The sequence below is a fragment of the Zingiber officinale genome, chromosome 3A (assembly GCF_018446385.1).
Source record: "Zingiber officinale cultivar Zhangliang chromosome 3A, Zo_v1.1, whole genome shotgun sequence".
Taxonomy (NCBI): Eukaryota; Viridiplantae; Streptophyta; class Magnoliopsida; order Zingiberales; family Zingiberaceae; genus Zingiber; species Zingiber officinale.
Window position 1 is genome coordinate 134,410,388 of NC_055990.1, and position 15,008 is coordinate 134,425,395.

General features: G+C 35.7%; 2 protein-coding genes across 2 annotated transcripts; one reads left to right on the forward strand and one right to left on the reverse strand.

The window, feature by feature from the left end:
* The first annotated feature begins 498 nt into the window (after positions 1-498).
* On the forward strand, positions 499-1,980 carry LOC122050679 (G-type lectin S-receptor-like serine/threonine-protein kinase B120). Its single transcript, XM_042611567.1, has 4 exons — positions 499-721; positions 817-1,054; positions 1,540-1,682; positions 1,850-1,980. Exons 1-4 carry the CDS (start codon positions 499-501, stop codon positions 1,978-1,980), a joined length of 735 nt encoding a protein of 244 aa, XP_042467501.1.
* Positions 1,981-3,415: 1,435 nt separating this feature from the next.
* On the reverse strand, positions 3,416-7,239 carry LOC122054049 (WD repeat-containing protein 48-like). Its single transcript, XM_042615892.1, has 14 exons — positions 7,138-7,239; positions 6,768-6,926; positions 6,586-6,648; positions 6,408-6,497; positions 6,044-6,313; positions 5,870-5,967; positions 5,718-5,753; positions 4,888-5,008; positions 4,578-4,811; positions 4,381-4,476; positions 4,229-4,294; positions 4,045-4,083; positions 3,808-3,942; positions 3,416-3,724 (listed from the first exon to the last, which is right to left on the reverse strand). The coding sequence occupies exons 1-14, from the start codon at positions 7,237-7,239 to the stop codon at positions 3,416-3,418; spliced, it is 1,818 nt and encodes a 605-aa protein (XP_042471826.1).
* Between the last annotated feature and the right edge of the window lie 7,769 nt (positions 7,240-15,008).

Sequence of the window (15,008 nt, forward strand, 5' to 3'; positions counted from 1 at the left end):
TGTGTACGGCTCGGCCGCCAACTCTGCTGCTTGTCGGCGGCAGGTGTCTTGAGGATGATGTTATCCCCTGTCTCCTTTGTCCTCTTGCGCTCCTTGTCTGTTCCAGGGTCGAGCGGATCGATCACTCGGCAAGCACATTACTCCTGCATCGGTCATATGCTCGGCTGAGACTGCTCCTGCCTGTGTTGCCTTGTGCCCTGGCCGAACGGTGAGCCCGCTCGACCATTGAAACCTTTTTACCTTGAGCATCGGAAACCCGACCCCTAGTCAGGTTGTCTTCCATTCGGTTCGGAGAATTCCCGGCTGGTCGGCCTGCAGGGCACTGTCGGTAGGTCTGCTCCGTCCGGTCGGCCGGTCTCCGGGCTGACTATCTTGACCTTTGACCTCCACGTGTCGTTGACCCGCTGACGAGGATCCCCCGTCCTTATCACCAGATCATAAACCAAAGAACTAATGTATTAAGATGAAATTGTGTCAATTCTAAGAGGAGATTAATTGATGGTGTTGAAGGGTGTGTTGCCTGGAGGTCAAGAAATGGCGGTGAAGAGGCTTTCAAGGAGTTCAGGGCAAGGTTTGGAGGAATTCAAGAATGAAGTCATTCTCATCTCTAAATTGCAGCACAGGAACTTGGTCAGATTGCTCGGCTACTGCATTCAAGCCCATGAAAAAATTCTCATCTACGTGTATCTCCCAAACAAAAGCCTAGATGCCATCCTTTTTGGTATGTAACTATTTCTCTATATATGAAAATAGTTAGACAAAAAAACTATGCAATCAATATAATTCTTGAAGCATATATAATTGTGAAATTAACAGATCCCTTGAAGAAAGATGTATTAGATTGGAATAGAAGGTTCAACATCATAGAAGGCATTGCTCGTGGTCTTCTTTATCTTCACAGGGATTCAAGGTTGCGGATCATCCATCGTGATCTTAAAGCTAGCAACATCTTGCTGGATGAAAACATGAATCTTAAAATATCAGACTTTGATATGGCGAGAATCTTTGGAGGCGATGAAAATGAGTGCAACACCAATCGTGTGGTTGGCACACTGTAAGTTAATTATGAGCACTTAGCATTAGCACTTCATAATCATCAATGAGTTGTGTAGCTGAAATTTTGTTTCATACTTCAAAATTTGGCAAATTCGCAAGTTAAATGCCATATTTTATGGAATAGCTCTCTAAGTTTTACATTGTTGTCGCCTTGCCCTTTATCGTAGATTCATGAGTTTAAAATTTAGATGAAAAAATTGTTGACTGCACAATAATTGTATATATGCATGTTATAGCTTATAGTGTTTAGTTGAATACTTTACGTCATTTTTCTCAAAGGCAATTGATAATGGTGCCAATGTGGCATTCAGATGACAAAATGATACTGTATTGTTTTAAAATATAATTTGTGGTGCAAATTACAAAAATAATGTGGAGTTCAAGAGACAAATTAAAACTTTAATAATTTTCTTTAATTAAGAAGAAAATTTCATAAATATTCTTTCTATTAATCTAAAATTGATATATTCTTAATACATGCAGCAGTTACGTGTCTCCTGAATATGTAATGGAAGGTTTATTCTCAGTGAAATCTGATATTTATAGCTTTGGAATTCTTATCAGGGAGATCATCAATGGTCAAAGAAATGGTAACTTTCGTCACATGGAGAATAATGCTGGGATATGTAAGTTTGTGTACGTAATATTATTGTCGTTAATATTTTATATGTAAAATTATATGCAATTTTACTACATTATTTATAATTTATTTTCATCTCAAGAAACTATTGTCATTTATTTGGTCAGTGAATTAACACTTATTCATCACTAAACATAAAACATAATGTTACAGGCTTGGACGAGGTGGAACGAGGAAAAAATAGCCAAACTAGTGGATCCAATGATTGGGTCGTCATCCACAATCAACCAAGTAAAGAGATGTGTACATATAGCATTATTGTGTGTTCAAGATTGAGTGAGTGATCGACCTGATATCGATAACATCATTCGCGGATGATGGATAATGAAACAAGTGTTCTTCCCATTCCAAAACAAGCCACGTTTGTAGTAGAGTTTGTAGTAGAGAGAAGCCCAATTGAGATAAAGTTGACAATTAACAAATATGGATCCTTCTCCACTTATGATGTTACCGTTACAGTGCTTACAGGAAGATAGATTGAATGGTAGATGAACTTTTTCTTCCATACAAGCATTGAATATATAACTCCATTGTTTTTGTTTCATGCATGTTTACGATACATTAGATTCAAAATGTAGTCGGCACAAAATATAGTTGGGATAAATTAAATATGACTTGATGGTGATGATATATCTCCATGATATCTGGGAAATTTTGTAATTCTTATTTTTTTGTTCTCAATTTTTGGGAAATACTTACATGAAAATGTGAAAATTATTGAGAAAACAAAAAAAGATATGAAATTTGTGTGATTTATTACTAAATTTCCTAGTGATTTCATATCTATGTTTTTTTTGCCAAATTTTACTAGATGTTCATCGGGTGTTCTGTAAGAAAATTTACTATTTCTAGACAATTGTTAATGATTAGGTCGACGTTACTTTTGCATTCACTTGAGTGAGTTGAAATTCCAGGTTCAAAGCTTATTTATGTACCAGAATTTTTATCCTTTGAAACCAGATAAGATTTGAAGGTATTGTGTTATCAAAATATGCACTTAACATATATAATGTTATAACTTAGCCTAAAACACCTATATTTCTAGCATCATACCTTGAGAATTACTATTAAGGGGGAGTCTTGGTACAAGTATAGTTGTTGTCATATAATCTTGTGATTATGGATTCTAGTTGCCGAAACAATCTCTTGTAATGTAATTCTAATATAGTCTAATTCTTTTATAAAAATTTCTTGCACCGAATTATCCTTTGCCATGAGAATTACTATTATTTAGTTTCTTTAATTTTGTAATGGATCCACCACATTTAGAGAGTTATTCAAATCACTTCATAATATCATCGAGAGATTAATTCAAGCGTTGAACATGAGATTTCTTATCTCGACTTAATGAGATATTTTACACTGACAAGATGATTATTGATGACGATGAACATAAATTTATCAGAATCAAACCATATCATCCTAAATAATTTGTTCTTTGGGTGAGTTATCATTTTCATTTATTGAAAAAATCCTGCACAAGTCTAATATCAGAGAGTAAATATTATCCACCAAGAGTAAATAGTGAAATGTATTGTTTAGATGGTTAGAATGGGAATTAAACTTGGGCACAGCACAAGGGCACAAAGGCACAACCAAAGTCACATTATTTTACTTACAATTGGTCCTCCATTATAATTATAACAATGAAGTAATAAAGCAACAAAATTGGAAACTAGACTAAGAAAATGTAAGTTGAATAAGATGACCGAATAAGAATTATTTGGTAACTTCTCTTTGAGATTGATTACCATTTAGAATACAATCTATACACCACCAAGGTAGATCTTTCTCATCTTCTGTACCATCTAAGTTTGTATTCCTTCTTCTCCAAGAACCTCCTTGTGAACCCTGTGTAACTATTGATGGAGGTGAGTTTGAGGAAAACTCAAAAGAAGGGTGCACCATGAGAGTGTTATTCTCTTGTTCAATATCGGTATTAGATGAAGCTTGAGATTCCATCCTCTTCATTCGTTTAGCCTTCCAATGTGCCAATAGACCACTAAGCGTCTCCTCGGCTAGATTTATCTACAAGATTTTCTAAAAAGTTTCAGAATTCATCTCAAAGAAATGATATGAATAAAATGAAACATTGAAAATAACAAGTTAACCTTTGCATCATCTTGTGCCGCTTCTGAATTTAATTCAGTAGCATTCATCTCTGCTGAGAAACATTGAGGACTATCTAAGTGAATCGATAGACAACCTAGACGATTATCCACGGTAAACCATGCTGGTATGCTTGCCTGAAACTATGCAAGTGGAAAAAGAGAGGAAATGTTTCAAATCTATTTAGAGAAGCAGATAATTTATTAAAGAATACACAATTATAGAAATATCAAAATTACCTTTTCAAATAGCTCTTTCTTTTTCTTTTCAAACGAAACCTGCAAGTGAATATTCAGATCTAAGTTTAGCATAGAAGGTTGATGATTTTTCTTTCAAACTCTTCTAAACACTAGATCAATTTATATGAAACATCAAAAATATCAATAGGGAATCGATATGTCATTACAGTGCCAATTTAAGTACCTTTCCATAATCCTCAATGACAAGCCCATTGGTAATCTCCCATAACTTAACTGAACCTGAAGTATCCTAAATCAACAATGCATCTCAAAAATTTTAAAGCACCATAAAAATGAGAAAAACATTCATGAAAAATATAGAAAATGGTCTACTACCTTGGTCAATATATGCCTTCTACTATTTAAAATTTCATACTGTAGAATTCTTGGCTTTCCTGGAATTGTTAAAGATGGTGATTTGTATAAAGTAACCTACAAAAGCATTTCATTCATGAAATTTAAATTTATTTATCTAATCTCACAATTATTTTCCTAGAATGTAATTCAAAGCTGAGACAAATTTTACTACTTACGGGTGCAGGTCCTTCTGAAGTTCTTGACCTTGTAAATGACAAGCTTCTGGCTATGAAAGAAGCACCATTTTTTAACATTCTTTGAAGGTTGTTTCCTTCAGCTGGCAGCCTGTCTACTGATGAATCCGTTGTCGCAACCCAAATACTATCATCGCATAAGGCCATTCGTAAAATTGGATCTTCTTTTTTGTAAAGCAAAATGCTCTCCCTTGTTGACAAATCTGTCAAGTATAACTATGGAATAAATATCAATCAGTGCTCAGTCTTACAGCTGGATTCAGAATGCAAGTAAAGGGAGTGGAGTATTTACAGATTGGTCTCTACCACCACTATAAACATGGGTGAATTCTGGAGTAGAAGCAAGTGCGAAGACTGAATCTTTGTGCACAACATAAGAATGCACACAGCGCTGTTGACCAAGATCCCATAGGCTACATACCACAAAGTCTCTTAAATAAACAAATTATATAAAAAAAAGGTCACCACAGTTATGATGCTACTTATTATTTATTAACTCTAGTAATTCATATTGAAGATATATTTAAACGATTCATATTTTAGTAGATTTATTGAAATATTTATTAGCAACGACTCAAAGATGATAATTAACATATATTAACTTATTATAATTGACAATTAAACATATATCAATTTGGTAATTTAATTAGTAATTAAAGATCTCAAAGGAGAACTTAATTAAACTAGTAAGATAAATTGTGACTTGTTCTTTTGATCTCTTAAATTTATGTAATTCTTTTTTATGTACTTGTTAAGTAATTTGTGCTTAGTTTTTTTTCTTAGTTAATTTTATAGGTAAAAGTGATTTTGATATTATAGTTGATGTTTGTCGTATTTAGAATTACTTAGAGATCCTCTAAGTACACATTTTTAATGTAATTTTAGATGATGTGTCTTTTTGTATTATTCATATAACTTTTAGTACTCTATGGTTTTGTTGTACTTTATTTAAAAAATTATATATAGTTTGTTGAAATCTTTTTAGTTCTCGAATTCTAATTATTTGTTTGGTTTTGATCTCCTAAATTAAATTAATGTAAAATTTTGTAGTAATGTTTCAGTGTTGATACAAAATTTTATTCATCAAATCATATAATAGTTTATTCATCAACTAATGCGTACCAAATCAATTTATCGGATGATCCTGACAGGCAAAATCTGGAAAAATAAAAATAAATAAAAAGGATAAATTTAATTAGAGTGTGACCAATATTCATATCAAAACATCACAAAAGGCTCTCAATGCCAATCACACAAGAATATCAAGAGCTAACCTTCCTGTAGAATCAAGAAGCAGAGCCCTAATGTTGTCACTGTGGCCTTTAAGTTTCATATTCTTGGACCCTGTTCTTGCATCCCAAACACGTATTACCTACAAATAATTATGAATGCATTTGAAAATAAACACGCAAGGAAAAAAATGATTATTAGGTAAATTCTAAAGTCACCTTTTCAGTTCCTCCGGATACAAGCACATTCCCATTATCACTCATGGCCAAAGAATATATTGATGACTTCTTGTGTCCCTCCACCGTAATGGGATTGTGCCCATGAGGTTGAGTATTGTGGATCAGAATGTCATCGCTAGCTTTGCATCCACATAGACTTGGCATCATTTCTTCAGCTGTGTCAATAGGGCTAGCGATCGGCGAATGAGCTGCATTAAGGTCCCATATGAAAACTTCACCACCAAGCGCCGCTGAGGCAACTATGTTGCTCTAATTATGTACATGGTGTTCAAAGAATACGAACGTTAAGTGAGTAGTCCATTTCATTCCTTAATTTTAAAGGATCATTATAAGTAACAATTACTCTTTGTCGACTTGTTGCGAGACACATAACGTAGTCGGAATGCTGATGGAGAGTCCCAGTGCAAACACCATTAGACAAGGAATTCCATGTCTGACAAATATACAAGTGAGAAATTAAATGATCAACTCTTATGTCTAAAAAGTCACCAATACTCTACTATGCACAAGTGAAGAAGAACCTTGATTGTGGTGTCTGAAGAACAAGAAACAAGCACATCGCCAGCCAAAACTGCATCATTTACCTGCACAGAATCATAACAATAGAAAACCATAGTGGCATATAGAATTGTTAAGTCAATTCATCTATCGTACCAGTAAAAGGATGTTCATTAAAGAATTCGTGGAAAACATAGAACAATACCCAATCTATATGTGATTCGAATGTTGCTGAACAACTCGCTTCATCATCCGTTACAGCCCATCTCTTCAATGTTCCATCTCGACTGCCAGTGAAAACATAGTCAAGGCCATCTGAAGTTGATGGTTTTGACACAACTACACAATTAACGCCTGCACAATGCTGCAAACAAAGAATCCTTCTGTAGCAATCTCAAAACCAAGTTTTAAAAGAGTTGAAATCAATTATCGTAAGAAAAATACAAACAACTACAATGCCACATCTCCTTATCATTAGTAGGTCACAAAGAAAAGGTATAACTGGATGAACATAAAGTATATATATATATATATATAAGAGACAGCAAGGTCAATGTAATATGATATTTAGAGACCTTTTTATCATCTCCATCATTCAACACATATGATAAGCGTTTCTCTTTTTGAGGAGGACGACCTGAATCAGATGTGTTGTTGGAACTTGTCACACGATGCATTCTTGACTCTTTCCTGTTACAAATTGATTTTTCATTCAGTATCACATTGATTAGAAATAACTTAAGAAAATCACTTTTTGATGGAGAATACAAATTAATTATAAGTATATTTTGTGAACACAGAAATCAGACACGACTATTTATAAACTTAATTATGCTTTTGGATATATCGTAAATTAATTATAGAAATAGTTTCTTAAATTATTGAATGCAGAAAATAAAAACTCATAATAAATTTTTTTTTGTAAACTTTAGATTACGAACTTAAATATAATGTACTACTTAAAATAATTTATATAAACTACAGATTCAGAAATATATTTGTTTAAAAATAAAATAATTAATCTACTTAAATATTGAACGTATGTTTATGAAATAAATTTTCTAAGTAATACTGGGAATAAAAACCTAATTTCTATAATCATTAGATTTATGGATAAAACATGAAAATTATATTAACTATTACATATCAATCTCTATATATTTAGTATATATGAAGAGATTAAACAATATAAAGTTTAAAAAAATGAATAGGAAAGAAATCATACAGGGGATTAATCAAAAGCACAACATACCTTAATTTGAGAGACTTTGATCTTCAATCTCTTGTAGAACCCTCAAGGATAGAGAAAGAAGGAAGCAAAGATTAAAGAATAAGATTAATGAAAATAAAGTCGAAAAGAATGATAAAAAAAAGTAACTAATCTAAAAAGTAACAAATAAACAAGTCTAGCTTATCCTTTAATCATGCTAATTTATAGAATCAAGGATTGACTCAGTTTATGGAGATGCAGTTGATAGAATTTATCCATATATATCGCCAAGTCTTAAAAATATTTAAATATAAATATTTACTTCTTTTTAGTTCTTATCTTGATTAATTTATTTCAGTTTTATACTATAATATCTATAAATGACCATATAACTTTTAAAATATATCTCTAAACAAAATTATAGTTTTGATATATATTATTAATATTTTATTTTTAGTTTAACCAATTATGTAGTCAGTTAATTGTTAATTAATGTTCAATTATTGTTCAGTTGTTTAATTAATTGATATTATACCTATAATACCTTCTAATTATTTGCAATATGTGTAGATAAAAACATAATAAATTAAATCTATGTTTATCTATATGTATGGATTTATTGAACTTATAATTTAAACTCATCCAATATTATTCCTTTAACAAGAAAAAGTAAAATTAGGGTTAATCAAATGATTAGGGTACAATCGGTTTAAAATTGAACCGACCGAACCGAACAATTTGAAATTGATTAAATCATTTTTTTTTCCAAATCAACCGAAATGACCAAATTTTTCAACAAAAAACGAACTAACATAACATCGATTAATTTAGTTGAAAACCGAAATAATCAATATTTCTATCATCAATTAATGTTTTTCAACAATCAACTAGTGATGAATTAACAATTTATTGTTATTTTCTAGTAATCGACTCATGATAGACAATAGAATCCAACGATCGAGTACGGAATAGTTATTCAATTTTAAGTTTAACAGTCAATTGCTATATAATTAGTGATGACTGTTATAATAATCACGTGCTAATAACATATCAGTTCGAATGATTTATCCCATTTAATCAATTTAATTGAATTTAGATTTTTAAAATCATGACCGAATCGATTTAACTGAATTAATTTATATTCTTTTAAAATAAAAAATTAAATTTCTAAATTAATTGAATTGAACATGCAAATTCGATTAGTTAGATTGATTAAACTTATACCCATCCTAAATATGTTAGGTCAAGTTAAGCACCACATGACTTGTGGTGGGTGCTTGACTTGTGGCGGGTGTGCTCGGGTTAGATTAATTAATGTATGTGTTTTGTCCTAAGCTGAGCTAACAAAAATATTAAAAAAGTAAACACTACAAAGAATAAATTTAATTTTTTAAATAAGTTTACTGAAAAAAATATTAGGTATAAAAGGATTAGGATCTTTATATATATATGTTAAGTTAATTTTTCTAATTTATACTATTTTATCTAAAAAGTATAGACGCCAGTCCCATGGGATCCCTCCAGACTTATATTCACTAAAATTTTCCAATTTCCTTTAGTTTTTTGCATCATCCAGAACTTTTTGCGTTTTCTGATAGAAATTTTATTCAAGGGTTTTACTCTTCCGCTTCCACAGTAGATGGTAGTGCTAGATTATGGCTAGATAACAAATTGGTAGTAAATGGTAATATTTTATTATTTGTTTAATGATTAGTACTATAATTTATTTTTTTTTCTATTAATCTAAGATGAATTGATAGAGATACTAGGAGCAAATATATCACTTTTTTACCATATAGATTATGATTATTTATATTTCCTATGATACGGTGGTTGAAACATAAGGTGTTACCATATATTTGAAATTTTAACTTGATATGTTCGAATGTATCTTTCTTTATACCTTGACCACTTATATTATTAACAAATAATCATCTGTAATTTACTTATTTTGACAGAAATATTAGGGATAAACGAATCACGATTTACCATTGGTCATTTGCCATTTGCCACACAAGATTATGGGTACTTACAGTAGATAACAAATTTTAATTTCGTGCTTCTGACACACGGACGAAGCTCAGAAACCAACACCCTGCACTAGATTATATCACAAATTTTAATTTCATGCTTCGACATCATCGATGAAGCTTAGAAACGAACCCACTGCACATGCTTGATCCTCGTATCCTCCTCATCATCAATTGGTTTGCGCAAGTCGGTCTTGTCCTTTCTGTAGTTATGGTAGATTGTTGCGCAAATAGGAGATAATAATTCTCAACCTCTAATAAAGAGAAGAAAACATTGTGCAAAGTAATAAGATAAAGACGTATAAAAAGAGTAAATATGAGGAAGGAGAACAAGAAGAGTAACAATACGGTGTATAAGAGTAGAGCCTAGTCGTTGGAAGTCAAAGAGACATAACAGTTAGAAGTCAAGAAAATATGATAGTCAGAAGTCAAGGAGACGTGACAGTCAACAGTCAAGGGGACGTGATAGTCAACAGTCAGGAGGACGTGATAGTCAGCAGTTAGGGAAAGAAGAGGTATGACCGCCTGGTGTTATTAGCCACATGATGCCCGGTCGGGTGCTTGCAGATCAGGATCCCAGATCTGATTCAGGGTGTGCAATCAAGATGATACTTGACTTGCTCCAACTGGTCGGGTTTTCACAACTCGATTAAATCCAGGCCTGGTTCTCTTAGTAGGTCAACTCCCGGTCAGCTCTTGAGCGATATCATATCAGCTCTCCCTGCCTCTCAAGACTTAGACCAGGTGTTATACCTGATAGATCATTCCGAGCTGCCCTAGTCATACCCGGGCGGGACGGAAGACACTACATGACAACAAGATCAGGGAATCATAACTACCAGTCAGAAAATAACTGCTGTATGTCAGGGAATATTCCAAGGGTCTACGATCATCTGAGAATGAAATCATCTTCCAGTCCACAAAAGGGTGTCACACGTCCTCCATCACCAGACAGGTCCTGACACCCGTAGAGGTACGCTTTGTCATATAAAAAGGCAGGTCCTCTCCCTTGAGCAAGTACGCTCTCTCACACATTTGCACTTGTCTTCTACTTTTTTTTCTCCTTCGTACATTGTTCTTTTGGGGAAAAAGTACCTGATTTCAATGTCGAAGGGCCTGCTCTGGGGACTTTTTCCCTGGTTTATGACCTCTAACGTTTCGTGTGCTTGTCTGAGTACGCGCAGAGCTCAAGTACCACTGGCTTAGTTACCGCCGTCCTTCAGCGCCACGTGGGGGTCCATTCTTTGGGGCATGTACGATAAGGGTGTCATAGTCGCCTCTCCATCAACACCAGCAACAGGTCATCCGACCTTTGTCTGACTCAGATTCCTGACAGAATCAATTTGGCGCTGTCTGTGGGAACTTCCTTCACCTGTTCTGGAGTGTGAAGATGGAGGAGACCGGAAGAATCAACATGACCATGATGGTAGAGGAGTATGAACTGTTCAAGGAGGCCAACAGGCGGGTGACTTCCGAAAAACAGACCACTACTTCGCGACCGTACAAGATGCCTATAATTTTCAAGGACCCTACTCACGTCTCGGATAGAGGATCTAAGAGAAAACAGCCCAAGGAGTTCCCCCCAGCCTTCTATCGAGAACCTAGCCCAGACTATTATCACAAGGGTCCGGACTGTTATAATAAGAAAGAAGAACCACATGCCTCCATGGAGAAAAGCTCCTCGCCCAGGGACTCAAAGAAAGGGAAGGTCATAGTCCTCAGGGAGGAGCCTCAAGGGGAGCCTGAGGAGCAAGTGTCCTTCTCTCTAAGGGTACTCGAGGAGAAGCTATCGAAGGGGTACAAGCCCCCAGCTATCGGAGAGTATGACGGTAGCAAGAATTCGGAGGATCATCTCTGAAAGTTTCGGAACGTTGCACTGTTGCACCAATATAACAACGCCATCAAGTGTCGAGTGTTCTTGAACACTCTGTCCAGCTCTGCACAAAAATGGTTTGATGGATTGCCGAATGGGTCCATCACCCGCTTCCATGACTTTAAGACTATTTTCCTATGTCATTTCGCCAGCAGCAGGAAGTACCAGAAGATAGATCACTGTCTCTTCGCCCTCAAACTGTTGGACCCCGTGGTTGTTTTGATATGATGAACCAAATTAGTTAGGTCCTGTTTGTTTTTTATCCCTGTGTCTAAGTGTGCAGGAGCTTAGGAGCGCAGGAAGTTGAGTGGAAGACGCAGTTGGCGAGAAGGACGGCACGAGAAGGGGGCCGATGGGCTCGGTGCGTCCAAAGGACGAGAGAGCTGTGGAAGAGTATACCAGTGGGTGGAAGAGTATAACGGTGGGACGGAAGATTGCTCGAGGAGAAGGCCGGGAATTGGGTTCGGGTGAGCCCTATTCCGGTTGGCCGCAATCATCCAAGCGAACGAAACCAAAGCAAGTCAACCGGGAAGTTGACTTGACAAGTGTTCGGTCGACCGAATGTCATGATCGGTCGACTGAACCCCAATCATCAGAAGCCAGCCGTTGATGACACGTCAGCAGCCATGTCAGCAACCAACCGTTGGTTGATTGGTCGACCGAACCTTCTGATCGGTCGACCGAACAGGAGATAAACCAGAGATTTAGTCGAGCATGCTGATCAGGCCAGCTTAGGGAGAGACCGTTAGCTGATCGGTCGACTGAACAATGAGATCGATCGACCGAACGCAGGCTTGATCCACACAGACTGCATCTGGATGGAAGGTTGGGCAAGTACGCAGGTTCGGTCGACCGAACCTGGGGATCGGTCGACTGATCCCTCTCGAGTCAAATCCTGATCCCGAGGATCAAGTGAACTGGATAAGTCTTGGAACCCCTATATAAAGGGGTCTCGAACAGCTATTTTGAATTAACGAAAATCAACGCTGTATTTTATTTCCAAGCAACGTGTAAGAGCTTTCAAAGTGTAAAAGGCTTCTCCGCCTTCATAGAAGGAGACTCTGTTAGTGCACCTGTTCAACCGCCTTAGATTAACAACCGTCTCGGTTGTAACCAAGTCAATTCGTTGAGTCCCTTTTTCTTTTCTGTCATTTTTACTTTACTTTATTGTTGCTTTTATTTTGATTTGAAAGTTTTGAGGAGGGTATTTTTTTTTTTGCAAGCAATTCACCCCCCCCCCTCCTCTTCTTGTCGGCCCTACTGCACCTACAAGTGGTATCAGAGCCCGACAGCCTCAAAAGGACTAACCGCCGACTAAAACACAAAGATCGAGACAATGGTCGGCGTGAACATTCATCCCCCAAAGTTCGACGGAAACTTCGCTATAAGGAAGCAAAAAATGGAGGTATTTTTTGAAACTAAATTTGATATACTTTTAATAATGAAATATAGATATGCAGCGCCAAAAGACAAAGAAGAGTATAACTGGACAAAGAAAGAGCAAGTCGATTTCGTGGCCAACGGAAAGGTGGAATTCCACCTGCTTAGTGTCCTGCCACCCCAGGAGGTAAGTCGGATCGGAAGATAGGACTCTGCCAAAGACCTCTGGGAAATATTCCTGGAGCTCCACGAAGGCACCTCAGAAGCAAAGGTAGCGAGGCGCGACATCCTCCGGACACAACTAACAAACCTCCGGATGAACAATGGCGTGAACGTAGCGCAACTCCAAGCGAGAATCAAGAAACTGATAACGCAACTGACAAACCTTGGCGAATCTGTAATGAACCGAGATTCCATCCGATACGCGCTCAACGTCTTGCCCAGAACTCCTGAATGGGCATCCTTAGTAGATGCATACTACATCTCTAAGGACTTTGAGGTAAGCAGTTTAGAAAATTTATTCTCTACCTTCAAACTTCACGAGTCTCGACTTGCAGAGCCTAACCAAGTAGAGAAGTCGAATCTCAACATTGCCCTACAAGCTGAAAAGGACGATCCCGACTCCGAAGCATCGATCGACGAAACTGAAGCGACTCTTCTGGTAAGAAAATTAAATAAGTTCGTTAAAACTGATAAGTTTAAATCGCAGTCGAGGAAACATCAATGCAACAAAAAGACGGTTCGATGCTACAACTGCAACGAGGAAGGACACATCAAGGATGATTGTCCCAAACTCAAGAAAAAGAACAAGGAGAAGTCTCAAAAACCGACGTCCTCAACACGCAAGAGTTTGAAGGCTACATGGGATGATTCTTCATCCTCCGAGTCAGAAGTCGAAGCCTTCTCAGGAGTAGCACTGATGGCCAATCATCTCTTTGAAAATGATTCGGACTCAAAAATAAGCATAGATGAAGGGGGAGAATCATCAGAAGAAGAACAAAGTTCCGATGAAGGGGGAGCATCATCAAGTGAGGTAAGTAAGGTACTTGATCTCACCCCCACTCAGTCTTTTCAGTTCATCAAAGTGCTGACGAAAGATCTTGCAAAATTAGAAAAAGAAAATCCTGAATTAAAATTGAACCTAGCAAAAGCATGCCCACTAGAAATGTATGATAATCTAAAATCAGAAAATGAAAAATTAAAATTTGAAATTCAGAAATTGAAAAATAATGATGCATGCGTTAATAAATTCCCAAAATATAAACTAAGAATTTATGAAAATTAAATTGATATATTAGAAAACATCAGGGTCAACTTAGGAAAGTTCCTAGAAACTATGTACCCCCTAAGTTTTTGAATAACCCAGTAGGAAGAAATCTATACTGGATTCCAAAATCTTTACTAGATTAAATATTTTATAAGTTAAGAGCTTTCAGCGAGAAAATTAAACATTAAGATTTCTTTATGAGGCTTTGACTAGAAAGTGGTTGTTGCTCCAATAACCAAGAATGCCTAGTGCCTCGCCATTGCCTGGAAGCCGAATATAGAAATGAAATATTTAATTAACTTTATGATAAAACATTAAAATTAGAAATAAATAATGCTTTGAAAAGTTTTTAAACATCTTCCTGAAAATTCTTCAAAAATATTTTTATATCTAGAAAAATATTTCTTGCTTGAAATTTTTCACTTAGAAAAATTCTCATTTTTTTAAAATTAAAATCTTTTCTGAAATTAGATTTTTTTTAAATTATCTATCACGCCCCGAGGGAGTCTCTGTCCGAAGAAATTTCGGCAGCATCTCCCCTATATGGGTGACAATCTCAGGCAAATCTACATACAAAATATACATCAGCCACAAGCGGCTGGAATATACACACAACCACGTAGTTTATATCATCAGCCCATTCGGCTGGAACAAAATAAACAACCACGCAGTTATATATATATTTA